Consider the following 25,705-nt stretch of genomic DNA (forward strand, 5'->3'; position numbering starts at 1 on the left):
TGATCCAGGGGTCTTGAAAATGCCAAAAGTGAAGGAGAGGAAGACATGAATCAGCCAAGTCAGCATGAAACTACCCATTTTTATAATGTGATTTATGAATATTCTGTAGGGATGGGCAAGATTACTCTCTTCCTCATTCACTCGTAGACATTCAAATGGCAGATTGCCATGAAAGTGCATTCATGCTTCCCGGAAGATGAACCCCAACTATTTAATTAACCCTTTACTCTTGTGCCACGTAAAAAAAAATGCCCACTGAGAGCTTCTTCTGCTCCAAGGATGGAAATGTCAGTCATTTCAAATCAGTGTAGTAAAAGGAGCAGCACTTTCTGTAGGGGCCACCTTTTTTATACTCTTACTCTTGTTTTATTTGAACCAATTTATAATTTAGACCAGTTTTAATTCGATACGTTGATTTTACTACACACGGCAAGGTAACTGCGCAATGGAAACCTACCAACGTGTAATTTTGTTTTAAGATTTTCATATTAAAAATACATTTCTCTTTGGCATTGAGGACATTCAATGATTTAGTTATCTAAACCCGGAGTAGATTCAGTATTTAATTTTCATTAGAACATAATCCATGAGTATTTCTGAGAAAGAAGATAAGCTAAAAAAAATACTAATGGCTTACAGGAATTGAGCTCTCGGATTTGTATTATGAAAACAAACTTGATGTGACTTCCATTTATCACATGGTGTTAACACTTTAACTTCACATTTTAATAACATAATCACGCTTGAACTTGAGTTAATGGGTTTTAAGTTAATGGGTTTGTATACAACTATGGCAAAGTACATCCCCGATATTTTAGATAGAATAAAACCTACGCTGATTAGTTTTTAAACTATTTTTCTGTTGATGTATACAGTACATCTACAGTATTACTGTATGGTTAACATGTCCAGAGATAGCAATCTCTTTTAGTCATAAAATGTATTTTCGTGAAACAAAATGTTTTATTTGAATGTGGTACTAACTGGTTTGTGTGTGTGTTCCTTCCAGCGGTGCACATAGAGAGAATTGTACTGAGGAGTATCTCTCGCAGCAGGGCAGACAGGGAATACAATTTCGAGGTAGGTACTACAGCGTGCACACACACACACACACACACACACACACACACACACACACACACACACACACACACTTGCCTGTCCAGAACTTCACCCCCCCTTTCCAGAGGTCCCACAAGGCTGAAACAAATCTAGGAAGTTCAACTTCTGTTCATTAACATAAATATAACTCCAAGCTCTTTATTGAAGGATTTGTGATTACACTAATGTGTAAACAGGCCATGCTGTTCAGATTTGTTGATGTTTTCTCCATTCATCCTGCCATTTTCGCCATTTACAAAGCATGTGCCTTTGCATACCTGTCATCTCAGAAATGACTGAGTTGACTTTTAAATATTATTTTAAAAACCAGTAACCTACCTTGACAATAGGAGGGTACTTCTGGAGGATGTGGTCACTAACAGGTGTGTCTTGTAGAGTCTGGTACACTGGTACGATCATCTCCGTCTGCTAAACCAGGCATGTCAACCACATCTATGAAGATGTATATATTCAATTTATTAGATTAATTGATAGTGAGTCCTTAGTTATAAAAAGAGAGCCACAGTAGATTTTAATCAGTAGCACTCAGTGTAAAGTGTAAAATATACTTTAAATTGCAGTATGATGTATTAGTTCTTTAACACATAAGATTTAATAACATTCAAGTTTGACATCAGGAAATAAATGTAATTCTGAAATTGTGTTATTGTGTAACTCCCCAGTGTTGTTAGTATCTGTCAATTCTGAGCAATCATTTAGATATTTTATTTAATGTGTTCAGGTGCACATAGCAGGTAATCTGAGTTCCCAGAAGTTTTCGCCAGCTCTCGCATACAAACGGGAGGGGCAAGGAACTTCTGGGCCAAAACCCCTGTATTTGTGGGCGGGATGTAACTTACGCTCAGAATCTGAGCGGACACGCCTCTTACCGGTCTGAGAGCTGTGCAACTCGTCTAAACCAGTGGTTCTCAACCTTTTTACAACAAGTACCACCTCAGATTTTATCTGTCATTCCAAGTACCATTACCGCCAAACGTGCACGCGCGCGCAGCGCGCGTGCACGTTTGGCATCGTGCGCGCGCAAAGCGCGCGTGCGATTTTTTTTGCGCGCGCACAGCGCGCGCGATTTTTTTGGGCGGTTATTAGCGGTTATTGATGCTTTTTGGGCGGGTTTAGGATGGATTTAGGGCAGTGGTTTTCAACCTTTATCATGCCAAGGACCCCTAAATTGATAAACATTCGGCCGTGGACCCCCATTTGAAAATGTTTTGTGCCAGGGACCCCCAGAAGCAAAGATATCAGTTCATTTTCGCTTTTAAAAAAAAAAAATATTCAAAGATATGCAACACTTTTTCAAGGTTTTTCCAAAAATAGCAGATCTACAAGCTCATAGCGCGGTGCCTGCTATTTTTGAATAGCCAAAGCTTAAAAGTCAAAGTTAAAAATGATTGTGACGCTATTAACTCATGTCCAACTTGACCATACTGTACAATACCAAGTACATTTTCAAAAAGCCAAAGTTTAAATGGGGCTGAAGCGGTTTATGTATGTTTTGTCATAATAATTAAAATCCACAAAGTTACTAGTAGTAACTAAAGTTTTCAAATAATTGAGGTGGAGTAAAAGTATAATATTTGCCTCTGAGATGTATTGGAATAGAAATAAAAATATTGCAAATTGGAAATACTCCAGTCAAGTAAAATTACCTTAAAATTATACTCAAGTACAGTATTTGAGTACATGTACTTAGTTACTTTCCACCACTGTCAGCATTAGATAAGATGAATTACTCACCTTCTGAAAAGATGAAAGAAAACACACTTTTGTTCCATAGCCCCACATTGTCTTGGTTTCAGAGATCATGGTTGTAAATATGAACTTTTGCCACAAAGTCTTTATATTCCATAATGTCCCATGACCCACGTCCGTGTTATTGACATTTTGACGATGCACGTTAGTCAAGTGGAGCTGTGCTCCGTGAGCAGAAAGCTGTCAAGTGGCCTCCAGAAAATAAATCTGGTTTCCTTTCAAAACGATGTGCATTTCAGAATAAGAGGTTTTTTAAAACTCTATCCTTGTAATGTTACAATTCAACACACGTTTTATTTTGAAATCATACTACTGGAAGTAGAAGTACCCAGGTAGCCTAGTTGAAACTACTTAACTTCACGCGAAAGCAGCTGTTTATGAGGAACGGGGGAGAAAAAAAAAAGTCAGACAAACAGTGGGGGGAAATCACGGATCTGTGAGAGTGTCCCGTCGTCCCGTTTGACTTTTTCTTAACGGAACGGCGTTCCGCCACCGAATCTTTTACCGGAACGGACCGTGCCGGCCCACTTTCACCCCTGCCCTTCACCGTGTTTGTTTTGATCGCGGCTACCAGTACCGGCGCATTCAAAGTAACAGCCAGGAAATGCGCTGTTCCCACACTGACAAAGTGTTCAACAAAACCTTTTTTAAATTAAATTTGAGTGATATTATGGTAATGTTATTTCCATTCAAAGTAGTATTTCGATAGCTTTATTATGTTTTCATATATATATATATATATATATATATTTTTTTTTCTTCATTTTCCCCCCACTTTTTTCATTTTTGGGAAGATTCTTCCGCGTACCACCAGGGGGGGGCTCAAGTACCACCGGTGGTACGCGTACCACAGGTTGAGAACCACTGGTCTAAACAGTCCGACGAGAGGCAAACAGCAGTACACAACAATGGCGGCCGCAATTTCTCAAGGAGAAATTGCTCCCCGTCGCTCCTATTTACATGCAACACCCACTGCATGTGGATCCCGCCCCCTTTTCTTCATTGGCTATTGATTTGAGTCAGAACGCAGTGGCCGCGCCCCTGCTGTCCAGGTTCTAAGCCGAAGTCTCCCAGACTACATAGCAGGTGACTTTGCATATCTGTCATCCCACAAATGCCCGAGTTGACTTTTAAAATATTATTTTAAACCCTAGTCACATACCTTGACAATCCAGAAAGGGAATGTGACGTCACATTGTTTTGTTTTAATAGTGCGGACCTCACAAGATCGCGCCACCTGGGTGGCCATAATGGTTACTCACTCTTGATAGGAGGTGAATTCTGGATCATGTCATTATACCGTGGATGCGCACACCCACATTAAATTATGTGCAGACTTCACTTAGTTGGGACTGCAAAGTCTGGCACTACAAATTCCATAGCCTGTGGCAAAAATGCTAATAGAAACTGTTTCAATTTGGGAAAATGTACAAATCGGCTTCAATTAATTTTAAGATACCAACCCAACTGAGGAGATAATTACATGAGAACAGTACAATTGAAAAGCCGACAATTGATGAGACTGTTTTGTAATTAAAGCCTCTGCGCTTTATTGACCACACACCCCTATATTTTGGTTCACCAAGTCTATGGTATATCGGCTGTGTGCCCAGCGTTGGGTCTGCTGCTTGCTATGTGTTCAAAAGTCCCTTATAACTTTGCACCTTTGAGCCAGTTCTCTGTGTGTGTGTGTGTGTGTCTGTGTGTGTGTGTGTGTGTGTAAAGACGGATTACAATTGGTAATTGGAAACACCTGCCAATCAATTAACCATGGCACTGCTCTGAGTCACTCCCTGTGGCTCAACCTTGGAGTGCAGGTCTCCACCCGGCCTGCTCAAGGAATCTGCTGGGGGGGGCAGGACAGTGCAACTGTTGGCATTTGTGGTGCCCCGTATGGGCTTTGGAGGTGCGCTCTGTAGAGGCCTCTCAACATGCAACTCCAATTTGGGTATGATTACATGTTCCGTTCACGATACATGGCATTTATTTTGTAAGAAACAGGGCCTGCCCACACATTTTTAAGGCAATTTGTCATTTTGCCAGCAGTTTTCAGCAACAAACAGTGACATCACATTTCTAGCATTTGTGTAACCCTATGGGTGTAAGTAATATTGCTTTTGGATCTGTGTTGTTTAGAGGCCCCTCAATGTGTGACTCAAATTTGGGGCAGATCAGACACAGCGATTTGTGGCATTGGCCCAGTTCCAAAATCCCCCCTTACAGACTCAGTGACTTAGACGCGCGTTCATGTGAAGTCTATAAGGGCTTAAGGGCTGTCCCATTGTCAAATTGTTAAGTCAGTGAGGGCTCAGAGTCCTTTTATGCACCCTGTCCGTAAGTCTGCATCGGTGCAGCCTTTGCCTAAGGGAATTACCCACAATTCATAGCATTGTAACGTTAAATAAGGGGATACCAAGGAAATCCTTCTAACGTCAATCATTAGGTATGCAAATTGGTCATGCAGCCCTGTTAGAATGTCGACACGACAAACAGCAGTGCTTTCTCATCGTTCTCAAAGAGAGTCGGAGGAGATTTATTTAGTAAAAGTGAGAGCCATGAGATAAAAAAATGTAAAACAAATGTACGAACCCTAATCTAAACAAATTAAAATGAACAGAATATCCTAAATATAAAGATAACTAGAAAAAGGACAAGTCTCCGCCAGCAGACTTGGGAATGTTGGGAATGTTCTACTTCTTATGTTCTAATTCTTACAAAAAATAGAACATGTTACTGTGTCATAGTAAAATGACACAAGTGTCCTATCCGTCTGTATAACTGTCCTATCCGTCCTGTCTGTATAAGTGTCCTATCCGTCCTGTCTGTATAAGTGTCCTATCCGTCCTATCCGTATAAGTGTCCTATCCGTCCTGTCTGTATAAGTGTCCTATCCGTCCTGTCTATGTAAGTGTCCTATGTAAGTGTCCTATCTGTCCTGTCTGTGTAAGTGTCCGCCATATTTCAGCCATTTCGTGATTATTCCTATCTTACCTCACTTTGAAAGAGGCTAAGACTCTTTCAAAGTGACACATGTATTTATAGGCCGCTATACGTCACTAGCCAATCAGATCACACTATTTCACCGTATTGTCACGTGTCACGTGAGGCTTGACCAATGTTAGCTTGACATGTGGAAAGTGAAAACAATGTCTCCTGGCGGAGACAATAAACCCTCACAGCCTTTAAAGCACTGACGGTAAATGTAAGGGCAGTAAGAGTTTAAACAAATTATATAGCGTCATGAATGAAGGACTCTTCAAATTGCTGTCCCATTCCTTTTATACCATGTGGAGCCCTTGCAGTCTCTCACACTCAAGCACTTACCCGGTGACGTCACTTAAATGTGTAAGGACAGGAGGCAAAAACATTATCTCCGCCTCCCGGCCGTTCTGGCCTAGTGGCGTTTCTGCCTGTGTTGTGTGGGTGTTGAAATACCTGCCAAGCATTTAAGCATTGCATTGTATGAGTCACTCGCGATGGCTCGACTCAAAGCAGTCTTAATTGAATGAGATTTCACAAAAATGCTAATAAACTAATTAAATTTGGCTTCCTCACTCTCTACATATAGTCTAGTCTTCGAATAGTCCATGAATATGTGCAAGTTTAGATCGATTGGTCAACCTACTGAGGAGAAAAGGACAGAGGTTTTAAGGATAGTAAATGGTAGGATAGGATAGTAGGTTTAAAGGTGCTGTAAGTGATTTTTTTTGTTTTGTTAAAGTGTTGAATTGCTCTATAGTGTTCTGCCAGTCTCTCCAGCTCTCCAGGTCGGGTACCAATTTCGTCCAATCAGGAGAGAGAACTCATACAGGATTAAGAAGGGAAATTGGAAGTGATGAACCAAAAATTAAGATGGCAGTCAAAGTTTTACCCTGCACACTATAAAGTTGAAGCTTTATATGGGTTCTCTCTCCTGATTGGATGAAATTGGCAACCCACCTGAAAATGTTTCCTGTTTACTAAATAGCTCGAGGAAATGAGAGACTCCTGTGACCGAACAAACACTTCTATAGTAATGAGTATTATCAGATTACCTTTCAACCAAAAAAAAACAACACTTACCGGTACTGCACCTTTTGTTTTAGTATCCAAGCCTAGCAACAGTCCAGAAAAAATTGTATAAAATAAACATTTGATATATGAAGAAAAGAAAGACAATATGTATTCATAATTTACTGCCTTTTGGTATTTGCAAAAATGGTGTTTACTCTTTTTTTCAGATGTGAAGCACCTCATGAACCTGGCTTCTAACTCACTCTTAAGAGTTTTATGTGTCAGCTTGCTTTTCTGGGTGGCTGGTTAGCTAAAACATGGTTCAGATGGGCTAACTTTAGCTCTGTTGAACCGGTAATTATTTATGTGAGAATGGCCTACACCACTAAAACAGCTGTACAATTGCAAAACGAGCAAATTAAGGGTTGTTGTCGAATATCTAACCCAAATGTATGCCTTTGAGCTACATTGTGGACATAAACACTTGCGGAGGAGCAGCAGGGAAACTATGTAAGAGTGGTGCTTCATGTCTGCAAGCTTATATGATATATATATGCATACGCATCAGCATAAGATCACTGTTCTTTTTGTCACGATATGTATCTGTTTGACACAAAGAATCATTGCAGAATTACAAATTGCAGAATCGCAATATAGTGAAGAATCGTAATCTTATTGTATCACGATAAAACGGAATTGTGATGTCGCTGTTGATTCCCTCTCCTATTTCCAACACACCAGTCATTTCAGTTGTCCCCTACATTTGGACAGGCCTGCAGGCTGATGGCCACCAGGTCATTCAGCAGCATGAGCCACTGTTAAAAATGCAAAGTATAGTTTTTTTGTGTGTTTATACTTCTGCTAAGACACACTTTAATGATCAACGTCAAATATAGCACTGTCATCGCAAGATACTCTCCCTAATGCGCATCATTATAACAGCACATATACAGCACGTACAGTGCGTCAATCTTTGGAAATAAACTTAAGAGAGATTGCCAAGAGAAACCAGGACAAGCAGGTAGTGATGGCAAAATGAAGCTTTTTTGAACCACTGAACCACTTGAACCAATCGGTTCACAAATGGGTTCATTGCTCGAAGCTTCAGTGATAGTGACATCTCCTGGTGAAATGCAAGACTGCATTTCATTTAAAAGCTGAGGCTTTTAATAGAGACAACGAAACACTTTTAATAGGAGACAGTAAAACAAGAGTAAATATTATCAGATTAGATTTTTGTTGTGAAATGTTCCTATTGCAAGGAATGTACTGTACAAATAAAATCTTGACTGATTCATGTTTGTATTCAACTATTTGGGCAACATCAAAGGTTTATCCTGTAATTAAATATTGAAATGAAATAAAATAAACACAAATAAACTGTGTGTATGAAGCAGGGTGTGCTTATGTTTGTAGGATGGGGAACACTCAAAGATTTGACACATTGAATTTATTTATTATGGCAAATTAATAATAATACATTAATGTCAGATTTAATTTGAAATGAAGCAGGCAGGTCTTGAGTCATAATACAGTCATGTCATATAAAACCACATTGTTTTTATAACTTTAAAAATTATTCAATGGCCTTCTCATTTTTGTTAGATTTAAAACAAATGTGTTTAATTAATCATAAGGGTCAACTTTAATACTTCGTATTGAACAGATTCCATGCGAGTTACTTGCAACGTTGATTAAATGTGTTGGTTATATAACTTTTATAGTAACACAATAGATCGGCCACTGTTACTTAATAACATGACAATTAAGTGTGACACCCCAGGATCGAACCCACGACCCTCCATTCACTAGTCCCGCACGCTACGGACCACGCTACGAAAGACACATTCAGTTGAGTCTTTTCTGTAGGATTTATTATCATTACGGCAGCCGATCCGTGGCAACTCATTGTCTCGAACCAGTTCGAGGAAATGAACCACTTGCTGCTTCGGACGTCATAGGTCACGTGATTTTCTCCGCACTGAAGCAAGCCTCGAAGCAGTGGTTCTATGTTAATTTATTTCAGGGTTCGAAGCGTGTGTCGGCGCTTTAGTGTCAGACTGCCATCACTACAAGCAGGCAGATGGATGGACATCAGGGTTTCAGGATCTGACCTGCGTTCTGGATAAACTGCATTCTATTGCACTTTATTATCAGATTATTATCTACTGCTGATTTACTGCAGTATCAATTTCCATGCTCCTGATCACACTTTAATACCTGACATTTGACCTCTCATATCTTCTCTTAATTTATCTTCCACTGTGTTGTTTGCACAGTATGTGGTGGTACAATTGAATTGTTTTTATCTGTTAGTCTTAGTGTAGGCGTCATAATCCCAATGATAATTTAAGTTCAACACATCCCACTAGGGGAGAGACCTGCAGGTCGCATAGCTGTTCAGAAATGTTAAGTATTTGGACCTCACACACTCTGGGATCAACAGCGATTGTCTCTTGACATGCACTGATATTCACAACTTCATGTCATGACCATGACAGTGTTACAATGTCCTATACATACATATGACTGTTCTTCACGTTATCATTGCTTTGCCTACTTTTAGCCAGATATCTCTTGACTGTCACGAGAAGAGGAAGCTGTGAGTTCACCCAGAGATGACTGCTACAGTACACTAGTCATTGACTTAATTATTTGAGAAGTCTAGCTTCTCCTCACACAAGATGGCATTCTCATTCTTCTGCTTTTGTTTAATTTATTTTCAATGTCTAGGAGTGCTTTGGCAAAATTGTTCGTGTAGCTAGCTTTCATAACAACAAAGCATATTGAATTGGAATTAATTCAGTGATAGGAGAACAGGGAAAGTGGGAAACGGTAAGTGAGAGCGACAGGTCTGTGTGTGTTAGTGAGAAGTGTGAGAGAGGCATTCAGTGCCAGCAGCATTGCCGAGTTCATTCTGGATCCTGGCAGAATCTCCCTGTCGCACGGCTGGCTGCCATCCGCTCTGCGTGCGCGTGCGCGTGTGTGTACGCGCTTAGGCTCTCACTCTGTTATGTGGCCAGTTTGCTGATTCAACTTGACTAAGTTGTGTGTGTGTGTGTGTGTGTGTGTGTGTGTGTCACCTTTCACTTATCAGTTGAGGAAATTGACATCCTCTCATGAAAACATTGTGGATCCAGTAAAAATGTTAATGCCAAAAGCAACTGGAACAGCATTTGCTGACACTGAGTGATTCCCAACTTCAGAGTTCATAAAACGACTGGAAATCCTTGAAAATCCAACCCTAGCGTCCCCATTCTGGGACAAACATTCGGCGAAAACAGCCGATCTACAAGCTCACAACGCATGGCAGCAGCCATCTTTGCTTCTACTGCTTGGCAATGACTGACCATTGAGCTCCTTCAGCTCCGTTTTATACTCTGTCGCACTACTAGTCACATTTAAAAAAAAAGACGCTTGCAAATCGACTTTTTGCCGGGCAACACCGTCGTATGACGAAGCATAAAGCATAGCACTGACACGTCGTGAAGCAACGCAATGTCCAACAGAAAAGGCAGAGGAGGTACTCAAAACAGATTTTCACTATTTATTTATTTAATTTTTCAAACCAAATTTTCTAATTTGGCTGGTTGGTTAATAACACATTATACTGTTGTGTGACAAACTGAGAATATATAATCATTACATATTATTACTGCTTTACAGCCACTTTAATATGAAAGTGACCATATATTTGCTGTTCATGTGATGTATTTCACGGTTTCTTCTTAAATTCCGTCTTAATGCAGCTGGTAAAGGTGTTTATATTGTTGTATTGTATACAAATGTACTTTTAAAAATCACACCCTGTGTGAAGGTAGCGGCGCCTTTGATACATTTTGTCATCGATATGTGTTTATAATGTGTTTATAGCCACGTGTCATGTGAAGCTTGACCAATCACTTTGTTGACGCACCTGACCAATCAGAACGTTGACGTACGCACACGGACAAAGTCAGGTATAGAGCAGGATCCGCTCGCGCCGCTAAAAATACATTCACGTCGAGGGCCCTCTTGTGGATGTAATGGTACAGACCAGTCCTGACATTACATGCTTTTTTTTGCATATGTTCTAAGCAAAATATAATAATATAAGAGTTTTTAATAACGTTTAGGTTGTATGTGGTGGGCAGGCGGTGTCTGTGTGCCCGGAATATGCCCAAATATGGATGGACATGCCTGAGATAAGCGCCAATCGTGTTGTCAGGCAATGGTTGACGTCAGCGCAAATTGCCTTTTGTTAGGCAATGATTTCTGTTGTATGTTTGGTGTGACAAGAGAATGATCAGTGAGAGAGACGGAGTGGAAGAGAAGGGGGAGACGCAGTTTGTGTGTGACATCAGACCAGAGCTCGCTCAGCATGAGAGGGAGACAGATAGAGGGAGAGAGAGTGCCTATTCAGTGACGTGCCAATAACGCAAGACACATTAATCCATTAAGACTGGGAACGCATTTGTGTCATTTTAAGCACAAAGTTCCGTGCTATGAGCTTGCAGATCGGCTATTTATTTTTAAATAGTGGATTTTTTTTGTAAATCTTGGAATATATATGTTTTAAAGAGAACACATAAAAAATAGCAGATCTACAAGCTCATAGCGCTCATAGCCCTATGAGCTTGTATATCTGCTATTTTTGAATAGCCAAAGAAATCTAAAATGACACAGATGCGTTCCCGGCTTGAATGGGTAAAACTAACGAACGTTGCGTCCACGGGACGCATTCTAATTTCCTCGACAAAACACAAATCTACAGATGAATTAACTTTCTGTTTTAGCGCCAATGTTTTTGCAGGCAGAGCCATGCCTCCTAATGCATGTACTGTATGCCCAATGTACTGTATGTCTGTTGAAGCAGGAGCTCTCTCCACACCGATTTTCACGTGGTTTGGTTTGTCGCAGGTGTCAGACAAGTAGATATTTTATGATATTGGATACTTGGTCAAATAAGAAAATGTGCTTTCATACCAAATAATAAACAAACAAACGTTTTAGTCTCAGGTACTTACAGTATATCTCTGCTGTCCAGCCAGAAACTGCTAACTCCAAAACGCTCATTGTTCAGGAAACGCAAAAACAAAATATACGTTTTTCAGGAAATGAAGAAAACCTTATATTTTTAAAACAAAGCAATACTGCCTCATCAAAGTTGGTATAGTGACTTTATATATTGTCAGATACTTGCATGTGTCATTATATTATCAACACTTTAACCAAATCGCGGGTAAATCAACACTTTACCCAGCGCAAGTGGAGTTAGCAGTTTCAGACGAGCAGAAATCCAGCTGAAGTGGAGTTAGGTGTCCAAACAACAATAGCTCCACTCGCTGCTGAGGGAGAGGTTTCTGAAGGGTACAAATTCTCAAAAGCTAACAATGGATCTCCAAGCTCACAATGCATCACAACAACGTGTGAATTAATGCCCTGATGCTTCATGCCACTTATTATATAGGCCTACAATAATAAACAGGACTTTAAATATTACAATAACTTCTGCAAAGAGGTAGTAGAATAGCGCGACAGAAATGCTATGAACGCCTTTCTTCTTGTCACATTGCTCTCCTCATTAAACACTTAATAGATTTTAGAAATATAATTACTTGTTTTCATAACATTAGCGTCAGTGCTAAGTTTGATAAACAGGTACACTGCATAGTTTTAACAGACTACGGGGAGCTTGTTTACGTGGTCCTCCTCCTCGTTCACTGCGCAACGCGCTCTTCTCATGCTGTTGAAAAGCAGCGCTGTAGAGGAGAGGGGGGAGTTGTTTGTTTTTGACGGACAGTTTGAGGATCCAATGGAGTTGGGAGTTTTCGTCAGAGGCGCTTTTTAATACTTTTCATTGGTTCAAATGTTTTGATATTTTACACAGACCTAAAGGGTGTTCAATAGCCTTGATTTATGAAAAAAAAAAGAAAATGGAGTTAGCTGGTCCTGGCTGGACACCGACGATATACAACTCATGCATATTTCTTGCAGTGCAGTTATGGCAAGCTGCCCTAAATACTATGCGGTCAGTGTTGATGTGGCCCAATGCCCAATTAGGTGTCTACTTATGTCTATGTAAATGATCAGTAGGCTGGCCTGAAGACCTGATTAACTTTTGGGTTGAAAGGGTCAAAGTGTCAGGTCATAACAAAGGCCAAGGTCAAAATCGAGAATGGATGGGTGGTGGATAATAATGATAATAATGGGTCAGATTTATATATCGCTTTTCAAAGTACCCAAAGTTTCTTTACGTAAAAGAAAAGGAAGGAACCAACTTTATTAAGAAACAAAACAAACAATAAAAAGATAATTGCTATATTAATTCGATAAAGCTTAACACATCCACCGCCAAAGGGGAGAATTCTCCCCTTTTCAGTCAATGGTGTTTACCGCCAAAGGGGAGAATTCTCCCCTTTTAATTATTTTTTTGAATTTTGTTTTTGAATTCCTAAAATGTTTCTCTAATTTTTGAGTATAACATTTGTGTCGTTATTCTCAACGAATTAGGAGATATAAAATGTTTTATTTTTTCAAATCCATTCACTTCAATGTTAAAAAATAAACGGACAAATAATTCACATTTTTTCTATAAAAAAAAGATTAAAAACCCTGGCAGTGGGTGAATAAATTATGAATAAACTCCGGCAGTCAACAGGATCTTTATGGAACTTGGTTGGAAGGATCATTAGATTGCCCTGAAGACCTGGGTAGCTATTGGGTTGAAAAGGTAAATACAAATAATGAAAGATTACACTTTGTATTTATATCAGAATAAAGAAGGTAAAGATGTCAACACCCTTGCTCACTTTGCTACCAGAGCTCAAGCGACATGGGAGTGAAACTGGCAGAGTAGGTCACCAGTGTCACTACTCACTATCGCACTGTTGCTGTCCATCTCTCTGCCAGCCAGCCAGTCTCTCTTTCAGTCTACTGTTGACTTGAAGCGTCACAAATATCTGCTGTGCATTGCAAGTGAGTAGCTTGAAATGTGACAACTAGTGGCCCGAAACGAGAGCTGTCACAGAGCCAAAAACTCAGTTATCTTAGATTTCACTGCTGGGAGCCAAAACTGGCCAGCAAGCCCTTTAGTGATATCTTGGTAACATTTATACAAGTGTGAAGTGTAAATAAGTGTGACTAATTGGCGAAAATAGCCTAAACAGCATAACATTCAACCTGAACTTGAACTTAAGCTGTATAGCTATCTTAACAAATTGATATGATTGCATAACTAAACAGAGGTAATAAATGCTGTTAAGCAATACATCACCATAACAGATTAATGTTGAACACACATACCACAGACCACATGGCTACACACTACAATTAACAACATACATAAAACCATCTTCCCTCTGTTCTGAACATTTGTACATGTCCAAACATCTACAACAGGGGTTGCAAATAGTGTCCCATGGGTCAAATCTGCCCCCCCACCAAATGATATGGCCCCCACACTGATATCCTGCAGGTTTGTCAGGGCAGCTGTTTAGCAGGGATTTGGAGCAGAACTGGGAGGGATGGCGTGTTCCTGCAATATGCCCTCCGGGTGAAACTCCTCACCATCAGGCGAAGAGAAGTGGCTGGTATCTCCACGTGGTTGTCTACATATAGGGGTTGGCAGTAACGGGGACTATATACATTGGGTAATTGCCAAGACTAAGAGAGAGTGGTAAACAAAAAAAGCCTTCCATTTGCATAGTCATTCTGGCCGATATCGTGCCTTGATCTGCCTCACATTGCAGAGCAGCTGTGTAGGTCATATGGACAGCGTGGTGGTGAAATTAAGTCTGCCAAACTTACAGCATAAAATGAATAGTAAAAGCACTTTCTTTTCTTTTATAAAACAGTATTATTGAGATGTTATTGTGAAACCTTGTACAAGAACTCAATGCCTCAAATCTGCTTGAAATCAATGTGATATTTGCCTTAATCTGTGCACCATTTTAAGAGTTTCTGCTGAAATCAATCAATCGCTCAGTAAATCATTATTTATTATTTAAACAGATATACTATAGGGTGGTGGACGCAAGTTCACGCAACATTTATCTAAGGGGACATTACAGGCTTTTGCCCCCTCGTGACACCAGGCCTGGAGATCATACACACACACACAGTGACACATGAGGCCTATAAATGTTGCACTTTGTGACCTTGAACCCCTGACATGTTGTATTTTTAGCCAGGTTCTCTGTGCTGTAAGGCAGAGACAAGTTGCTAGGTTAGCCATGGTTACTTCCTCTCAGAGTAATTTGACAGAAGCTTCTAGTACCATATTTATTAAAGGAAGTGCAAAAGTTTCAATTATCTCGCTGTTAGCACACTTTCAACAGTAGGCTAATTGATAGTTACAATACACGCACGTCACGCTAACCAGCGTGCGTGCGCGCACACACACACACACACACACACACACACACACACACACACACACACACACACACACACACACACACACACACACACACACACACACATATGACTCTTTCTCTCTCTCTCCCTCTCTCTCTGTCTTGTCTGTCTCTCTCTCTCTCTCTCTCTCTCTCTCTCTCTCTCTCGTGTTGCTTTCTCTCCAGTGACACGATTCAACCATACTGTGAAAGAACCATTTGTTTCCCTCTGCCTTACACACACACACACACACACACACACACACACACACACACACACACACACACACACACACACACACACACACACACACACCACACGTCACCAGTTTGTGAATCCAGGCAACATATTGGCGACGCGTTGAGAGCTTGTTGGTTGGCTATTTTTGATGCGTGGCACCGTCCTGTGATGAAGTATGAATTCAGGTTTTAGATTGAAGCGCTCTTGTCTTTTAAGAAAGCACGTGGGGGTTGGTGCACAAGTAAATGAAAAACAAAAGGAGGTAGCACAAATGCAGTATACACTGCCAATTGTGTTCGTGTAGACGCCCAACAAAGTCGAATGCACCACGGTGCATGATGGATTTGAGTTTTGAACCCACAATCTCTGCAGTGGTGAGCAAGGCGCTTAAGCACTGCGCCACCCGAGCGCCTTTAAAAAGGAAAAGAAAATGTTTTCCCCAATTTATTCTGCCAATGAATTCCTTCCCCCACACATTTTATGTGTGTTGTCACTGCTGATGTATCCTACTGGCTCACCTGCCAGTGAGGAGCATCTCTCACTCTAGAGAAGAAGTTAGACAGGTACATGGGCACTGTTCCTCTGAGAATCTTAAAGACCAGGCCCATTGCAAGTTGCTGAAAAGGCTGACATTCATTCGCTGGGATACTAATGCATTATTGATCACTTAAGGTCTTAAGCGGCGCTATTTTATACTTTGTTGCATGACAGTATAGCACGAATATAGCGAAAATAGAGACTGTACAAGTTCAAACCGTGTCACATAATTCACAATGTGTCGTGACTCGTGAGCTGCTTTTTTTTCTCTTTTTTTTTTTACATTTCCGCTTATAATGACATGCCCAAATAGGGACACCAGGTTAATACATTCTCAAATATGATGGTCTGTATGTTTTTTGGGATATGCTACTGTTAGACTGATGATAGGTTCTTGGTTTACCTATGATCCTAGATTACTATTTCTATGCATTTTATGTATTACCTTGTGTTGTCCTTGCTTACTGTAAATCGCTCTGGATTAAGAGCGTCTGCTAAATGCCTTAATTGTAAATTGTGTCAGAAAAGGAAAAAAAGGAAAACTTTAAACCTTACATTTTGTCATTTCAGTAGTCACAGGTGGTACAGCAGCAAGGAATGTTTATCTATGGTATGGAATTTGTATCACCACTGCCAGCAATGTTGAGGCGATTCTTGCAAGTGTTTAGTATAGCATATAAAACAGTACATATTCAGTATATCTATATTATAAGGCTAACTGGCTAGCCATAGCTAATGGTAATTCCTCTGGGTTGCTAGCATTTCGTCGATCAAATCACTTTTTATAGTCAGTCGTTTGACAACTAAAACATAAAAAGAATGTCAATGACAACAGCTGTACCGTGTTATACGCTATCATGGCACAGGAAATATGGATGGATGGCAGCAGAAACGGCTTCTGTTACTGCTGCTAATGGTGAGAAAGAACATGTTGGCCATGTTTGTGAAAACGGTTGCTCCTGTATAATACCAACATAAAACAAACCGAGGGATATTAGATGTATACAAAATATATATATATATATATATACGTATGTATAAAAGGTTGCTTCAACAAAACACTGGAGGGGGAGAGAAGAGATGTGGGAATGTTTGGGAGAGAGAATTGAGGCCCAAGAATATGGGGGGTATAGACAGTGAGAGGAAGGGAGGGAGAGTTTTGCTTTCCCTTTGCCAAATGACAACAGCAAGTCTCCACCACCCTCCATCTGTTTGTCTTGGATTCCACTACTGTTTACACACACACACACACACACACACACACACACACACACACACACACACACACACACACACACACACACACACACACACACACACACACAGCACTCATCCGCTATCAGGTAAACAGGCATATGTCATCTTGCACAACAGTGATCGCACATAAAAACAATGATCTTGTTGAAATGATGGACCACTGACCCTTGACCTTTTGTTCCTTCCCTCATTTCTAGACATAAAAAATGATCCGTTTCCCAAGCCACTGTGCTTCACTCACTCACTTAATCATCTTCGTGCTGGATAGCACATAAAGTTGTCACCAACGCACGCCAACGCTGTCTGTCTACTGCCCAATGCTGCACTTGGCCCTGAGTCCATCCAAGTTGTTTCATTTCCTTCTTCACAGATCTTCTCCATGTCTCTTTGAGTCGGCCTCTTTTTCTCTTCCCTGGTGTCCATCTCATGGCTACCCTTGGGATGACACTTGGGTCCACTCTGCACACATTTCCACTCAACATACACCTTCTCAACTTGATCACACTTGACAGTAGGGTCAGGCCTGTTCTCCTGTAAAGGTGTTCATTGGAGACTGTCATGGGCCAAAATAGCCATAGTATTCTCCCTAGGCATCTTGTCTGAAACATTTCCAGCTTGTGACGGATGTTTTTTTTGTGCTGATCTTTGATGATCTCCATATGCTCTTCAATACGGCAAAAGCTCCCCTTGCCGAACATCTGCCCCTGAATCTCCGTCTGTTGTTATCTTACTGCCCAGAGAGGTGAATTCCTGAACCTCCTCCTCAGTATTGTTGTTGAAGCCACGGTCCAGGAACAAACATTTGGAAATAGTGCAAATATCCCAATCGTTTATATTGTTATATTATTTATTTAAGTGTGTGGGTGTGACTGTGAGCCTTTCAGGTGTTGCGGATTTATGGTTCATACACGATCATATATGAGTGTCATTAAACAAATTAAAACACAGTAACCACAGGTAACCAACACTAGAGAATGATACATTTGTGTAATTGTATATCACATATGTTCACGTTATGACAAATCATTGAATTGAGTGGTGTCTTAGTTACATAACAGGACATTTTAACAATTAAAATGTGTTGGCGTAAAACAAAAACAATGAGAGTTTCATACAAGCCCCCAACGCTTTGCAGTTTAAAAAAAACTAGAAAAAGTGCTCCTCGGAGCACAGGTCTCCGCCAGGTCACGTACGTTATTCTGGCCTCCTGGTGGCGCTATAATAGGCCAATGTGAAAATGGTGCCATTTATTCTTAGGTCTTTCATGGCAATCAGACACAGCATTCATGATTTGAAGCATTTTGTTCCAAAAATGTGTTTTGCTAAATTAGACCTGCTGGTGGCGCTATAACAGGCTAATGTGAAAAGGGTGGCATTTCTTCCTCAGCCTAGTGGGAATGTGCGTGTGAAATTTCACGGAAATCGCAAGCTGCGTGCATAGTTTGAGGCTTTTTGTTCAAAACGGACCAATCCTGCAAACTTTGGAAGCCAACCATAGGCAATGAGGATGGAATATGGGAAATCGGACAGATCCGTGTTGATCACATGACTATAGAGATACTGTGTACCGATTTGCATGACGTTTGGATAAAATCTGTAGGAGTAATGTAAAAAAAATGGGTTTTGCACTAATCGGCCTCCTGGTGGCGCTATAACAGGCCCATGTAAAAAAATTGGGGCAGAGGTTCTGAATTGGCATCCAGGGAGTGTGTGTGCACAGTTTGGGAGCGAACGGGCCAACGGTGCCAGAGATTAGCTGGTGTTAGATTTATTACTGAACCTTAACTCCATAAAAGTAAATCTATAAAAGGATAAGGTACCTGGTTCAGTGGTTCTATAGTGTGAGGAGTTAACCCCTTGAAATAATCGCTACACAGGTGATTACAATTGTAAGAATCAAAATGGTTTATTATCCTTAAACTAAGTTTACAATTATTGATGAGCCTATTAACCAACCAGAATGAATTGTCATATACAAAAATAATACTCTACCAGCGGTTACAGTTCAATTCAGAGCTCTGAAGATACACTCCTCTCGAGCTAGTCGAGAAGTTTGTAATGGAGTAATATCTCTTTTGACAAGCCCTTAAATCTACATGCTAGATTATTATAAAACATTCATCAACAGGAGTCGCTCTTGATCCATCCAACGAAGCGGGGCAAAAGGTTTGGTGATTCTCTCACGGCTAATTCTCTCATGGGCTGCCACAGGCTACGTGATGACCTTGGCTTCTCCGGGCACCTGTAGAATGTTTCACTCCCTACACTCCTGCCTAGATAAGAACTCTATGCAACAGTTATCTGAGTTTGGCTGAAGCACTGAGAATATATTTTAATTGTCTGTTTGCTTTAAACTGGCCTACTGACCTCATCCATTTTCACTCTAGCATTACAATATTAATAATATAGCTGCAAGCAGCGATAATACGGGGCCAGTGAATAGAGAGAGAGAGAGACATGGAAACGGAATAGATTGAAGAGAGAGAGAGTGACATGGAAACAATAGATTGATGAGAGAGAGAGATGGAAACATAATGGTTTGATTGGACATCTCAACCTACTGCCATTAACAGGATTCGAACTCTCAACCTTCAGACTAATAGGCTGCAACACTACCTACAGTGCTATAGCTTTGTCAAGGCTGATATTGTCTGTTGAAGATCATAAACTCTTGCCTTCTTTCATGAACCAAGCCCCTGTTTCACTAACACTAAGTTCACTCGTTCACAAACCATTTACCAATGAAGAAATTGTACATCTCCTCAGAACCAAAACTAGTGAAAGTAGCCGATCTACAAGCTCACAAACCATGATAAGTTGTGAGATTGTAGATCAGCTATTTTCAGAATGAAGTATGTCATACGTTGAAAAAAAGTACTCTCAAATAAGCATTTCAGGTTATCTTTACCATTTGCACATGTATTCATTGATACAGTCATGTTGTTTGCAATTCAACTTAAATTAAGTCTGCATCAAGTGAGGCTTGAACTGGCGACCTTGAGATTGTGAGGCATTCATTTAAGGGAGACGCCATTGGCCCAACAGACAAGTAACTGTGAAAAAGGAGATCACACAGATGATACAGTTTCACGCAAATAGCTGAAAAATCCTGGGTTTAAGTGTTTTTCAAACTGCTCAAAATTGCGGACAATCTAAGGGCGGAGCTTAATGGTCAAATCGATACGTGTGTTCCTCATGAGTCAAGGCACATGTGTAAGCAAGTTTCACGACTTTCGGCCAAACGAGGCATGACTTATGCCTGTTTAAAGTCTGCCTTTTCAAAAAATTGCTATAGCGCCCCCTTTTGGCCAATTGGAGTGAGATTGGTTTCAGTGATATTTGGAATGACCCTGTACATTTCTGCAAAGTTTCAAAGAAATGTGAGTCTGCATGTATGTTTTAGGCACAGATGAATAATTTTCATAAAACTGTAATAGTTAAAATCTATCTCCTCCTGGGATTTTTGAGCAATCTGCACGAAACGTTTAACACTTGAACTTTGGACCACTGCCTACAAAAATTTCCAACGGATTTTCCATAAGTGAAAAAATGCAGAAGTTAGGAGCCAATGACTGTTTTACATATAATTCAAAATGGTGGGCGATCTAAAGGTCAGAGGTCAAAAGTCAGACCACGAAAGTTGTCGGGCATGAAGAGACGCATGTGTGTATCGAAGTTTCATGGTTGTAGGTCAAACAGGGCATGAGTTGTACCTGTTCAAAGTTGGCACTTTCAATTGAGTGCTATAGCGCCACCCTTTGACGAATGAGTGTGAGAATTATTTCTTGGTAGTTTTTCATGAGCATCTACCATATGGCCGAGTTTCGTAAAAAGCGTATGCACGGTTAAGCCAGAACTGGCAAAAACAAGTATTTTTCAAACTGCTCAAAATTGCGGAAAATCTAAGGGCGGAGCTTAATGGTCAAATCGATACGTGTGTTCCTCATGAGTCAAGGCACATGTGTAAGCAAGTTTCACGACTTTCGGCCAAACGAGGCATGACTTATGCCTGTTTAAAGTCTGCCTTTTCAAAAAATTGCTATAGCGCCCCCTTTTGGCCAATTGGAGTAAGATTGGTTTCAGTGATATTTGGAATGACCCTGTACATTTCTGCAAAGTTTCAAAGAAATGTGAGTCTGCATGTATGTTTTAGGCACAGATGAATAATTTTCATAAAACTGTAATAGTTCAAATCTATCTCCTCCTGGGATTTTTGAGCAATCTGCACGAAACGTTTGACACTTGAACTTTGGACCACTGCCTAAAAAAATTTCCAACGGATTTTCCATAAGTGAAAAAATGCAGAAGTTAGGAGCCAATGACTGTTTTTCATATAATTCAAAATGGTGGGAGATCTAAAGGTCAGAGGTCAAAAGTCAGAGGGTGAAAGTTGTTCAGCATGAGGAGACGCATATGTGTATCCAAGTTTCATGGCTGTAGGTCAAACAGGGCATGAGTTGTACCTGGTCAAAGTTGGCATTTTCAATTGAGTGCTATAGCGCCACCTTTGGACGAAAGATTGTGAGAATTATTTTTTGATCGTTTTTCATGACCATCTACCATATGGCCGAGTTTCGTAAAAAGCGACAGCGTGGTTCAGCCAGAACTGCGAAAAGTGGCAGAAGTGACAGAATAAAACGAATAACAATACGGTTCCAGAGCAGAGCTCTGGCCCCGTAATAAGATAGTTAAGACCACAAAACATTACTAACTTTATGAACTAATTTGAAGCACTATGACCATTAAAGTAATTTTGCCTGCAGTCAGCAAATCACTCTGCTCGAGGGGAGAGAGAGAGAGAGAGAGGGCCTCTCACCTATCATGCTTTGATAACACAGTTTCTTTGAATACTAAGGTTACATTGACACAGTTATACTAAAACTTAACACTTTTAGTCCTACTAATGATTAAAATATACGGTATATACACAGTACACAGTATAATAGTCTATATATCACTGTGTGGCTTAAGTGATTAGAATAGCTGAACTTAAAGCAGTTATATGTTTAACCAGCAGGATATAAACAGGAGCCACTATGTGCCCCCTTTTTTACTATTCTAACAACACATTCATTATACTTCTAGACTTCAAATCTAATTTTCCTAACACTGGTAACACACAGACAGGACGGACGGACGGACGGGGTGGAAAACATACTCTCTCGCCATGCCTTTCGGCCTGGCGGAGACAATAACAGGACACATTGTCAAATATACATAAGGTGTATGGTCAAAATACAAATACCCATGAGGTAGAATATCACAGTCTCTTGTGCAAGTAGAGACAACACTTAGCAGCATATTTGACAGACAGCCGCGGAATCGATGCAGCCGGCGCCAACTGACTGAATTTAACCACTTAAACTCCATATGGGTAACCGGAGTCCCTCAGGGTTCAATACTATTGTATTTTCTGTTATTGTGGGGAAAGCTTTTGCTGAAAATAGCCGATCGACTCACAATGCGACGCAATGCGTCGCACTGTGAGCTTGTCGATCCCCACAATACCAATGCTGAGGTTTAAGTGCTTAAAAATAAAATGGAAAAACTCCATTGCGTTTTATCTCAGCATTTTATTTTTGGTTCTCTGCGTACTATCCAAAGTTGTTCCCCAAATAAATGGGAAGAGAGATGTCAGTTTTTCAGTGTTTTCCAGTTAGATATGACTGTCATTAATTAAACTTCCACATTGTCAGCGTGGAGTATTGCTGGGGAAAGATTAGACTCACTTAGGCATCTCTGTGTGCTCATGGGAAATTTCGCTAGTACCTCTGTGTATGTAACTAGGAGAGAACGCTGCCCCACCAGGGTTATAATACACCGGGGGAAGCCCCGTCTCCATGTTTGTGTTCGTTCCAAAACGCCAGGCAGTGTCTCTCTCAGTCTGGTTTCTCTGACATTGCTTGTCTTGAGTTCACTGTGACCCCGTGTTAAAGCCACCTCACACATATCCAACTGAGTGATTTGCAGTCATGCCTGAATGGTCTACATACTGAGGGTTGTGTGTGTTCTCTGTGTGTTTCAGGTCCAGTGGTCGGACTCCTCATCCAGTAGCGTGACAAAAACCCACCTGGAGCTGGAGAATTTCTTACTCAAGGTACACACACAGTTTTCACCCCTGCGGTGGACTGGGTTGCTGTTTAACCACTTCCAACCTCGCATCTCTATTTTGGGCATATGCAAAAATATTACAACATGTTTCAAAAATGGCAGATCTACAGTACAAGCTCACAACGCGTTACATCGCGACACATTATGAGCTATGATCTGCTATTTTCGTCGTACGACGGACCATAAATCAGCCTTGAGTGGTTACAAGATAAAACTTTCAGCAGTAGAGTGTTTTGACTAATATAAGACAAGTCACATGAAACTTCAAACAGAATTGACAACTTCAATCTCAAACTGGCACACATGCAGCAGAAATGAGGCCAACAAATGAAAATACATATTTTTGGCAACTTTGTACTTGTAGATTACGGTATATATTTTGAAACAGATGTGAAATATGAGTGATGTTTATCTAACTTTTTGTACCCAAGGCACACCTTAGGGCAATAACACTTTCAAGGCATACCTGTATTAATGCAAAATAGCCTCTATAACACTCTTATCCCTCTGTAAATGTTTATTTTTATTCACTAATATGAAATAAAAACCCTATTTTATACATTCACAAATCTACAAGCTCACAACTTGAATTAATACTACAAGTTATTATAAACATAACTTGTATTATGTATATAATAATAAACAAACAAATTATTGAATGAATTAAAAATAACAATCCTATAATGATATGCCCAAAGTAGCGACGCCAGGTTGAAAGTGTTTAAATTATATTTTTAGGGTATATCATTTGCCTCTGTATTGGGAAATGAGAGTTTATTTATAGTTGTATTCTGTATATTGCAATAGTAATGTGTCTCACTGTGTGTGCACTCGGCACAGCGTTTTGGAAGAACCACTGGTATAGTGTATGTGTGTGCAAAATATAGATTTAGAATAAATCCATGATACGCACACAGAGATTTGCATGTACCGTAAATATTATGTAATGCATGCAAATGTTTGTAAGTGGAACAGTGAGAAGTAAGTGAGTGAGAAGAGGAACTGCAGGAGTTTCTGAAACGATAGGATCTCTGGTTGAGGCTCGATTCAAAGTCACATTCTATCACTGCAAAAGCCAATGGAAAAAGTCACATTGTGCAAATGGAGCCTAAATGAATGGTGATGATGTCCTTAAAGAAACCTGTCTTGTCTGTGTGTCCACCAGCTTCCCAAAGAGCAGAGCACTGAGTCCTTTGAGAGGGGAATCCTGCAGCTGCTCAGCCAGGGAGACAAGTATGAGAGCTGTGATGTGGAGAAAAGCCTCAGGTAGGGCCAACAGGGACATTGTTTACCACTGATTACCACCATTAACCACAGTTTTACAACATCTGAGGGGGGGTAGCCTAGTGGTTCTCAAACTTTTCTGGATCAGGGCCAACTTCTGACAGCTGACAGCTGGCGTTTGAATGAGATGAGCCACACACGCGTCTTTGGACACCGGTATTTTAACACGGCCATTCAGCCAATTCCCAAGTGAATGTTATAATTCAAAGGTCTCTATAATCTGTTAAGTGTCTATATTCACATATAATCGGTGTATCAATCATGTTTTTATTGTCCCTCTATCAAACGTTATGAAGCTGAAAGCTAGAGTCGGGAGTAGTGTGATTCGGACCTGCTAAGCTGGAGTGACAGCATAATTGATCTGACCTACTTTTACGCAGCGCACTCAGGGGCATGATGTAATTAATTATTTGGGTGCACCTGTGTAGATTCCAATAGCACTACTCTGGAATACCAAAACGCTCACCCCAAAACACAGACGCCCCGGGGCAAATCCGGCGACCACAGAACAGTCACCACCTGGTATTCCTAAACGTAACCTCAGTAAACTATGCCTAAACCTAACATTATTCCTAAACGTACCCTCAGTAAAACTACACCTAACCTTAAACTTATGTCTAACCTTATCCTGAGTAAAACAAATACAACAATACAAGAACCGCTGAGGAGCGGCCCGCAGAAAAATTGGGGGCGAGCGTGTTTATGGGGCGAGCCTTCCGGTTAACCTACTCAGTATTGCATTTTAGAAAGGGTCCCGCTACCTCTCCTAGCACTGCAGCCAACCAGAGAGCTCTGTCTCCTCTCCGCCAGCCCGACGTGGAGCATGTTCGGTCTGCTTTTGACGGCTTTCGGCGCTTCCTTACAACTTACGACCCGACGCGACAGTGTACACACTGCCCATTCAACAGATTTTCGGCCACATGCGCTTTCCAACGCTTACCGCCGTCGACGTCGGTGCGGTGGAGAGCTGCCTTAACTAAGACAAAATTTGACATTATGGTGACACAATTTGACATTTGGTCAATAAATATTGTGA

At 40.6% G+C, this 25,705-nt stretch overlaps 1 protein-coding gene across 3 annotated transcripts in view; it reads left to right on the forward strand.

Annotated features, from left to right (window-relative positions):
- zcchc2 (zinc finger, CCHC domain containing 2) overlaps positions 1-25,705 on the forward strand; it is a 50,116-nt gene that overhangs the window by 9,393 nt on the left and 15,018 nt on the right. For all 3 annotated transcript variants that reach the window (XM_084049020.1, XM_084049022.1, XM_084049021.1), the window contains exons 3-5: positions 1,010-1,080; positions 23,300-23,371; positions 24,551-24,651. In XM_084049020.1, the coding sequence (XP_083905146.1) occupies positions 1,010-1,080; positions 23,300-23,371; positions 24,551-24,651 (244 nt within the window). The remainder of the gene's footprint in view (positions 1-1,009; positions 1,081-23,299; positions 23,372-24,550; positions 24,652-25,705) is intronic.

Source organism: Gymnoscopelus microlampas (assembly GCF_963454915.1).
Source record: "Gymnoscopelus microlampas genome assembly, chromosome: 22".
In the NCBI taxonomy this organism is placed as follows: domain Eukaryota; kingdom Metazoa; phylum Chordata; class Actinopteri; order Myctophiformes; family Myctophidae; genus Gymnoscopelus; species Gymnoscopelus microlampas.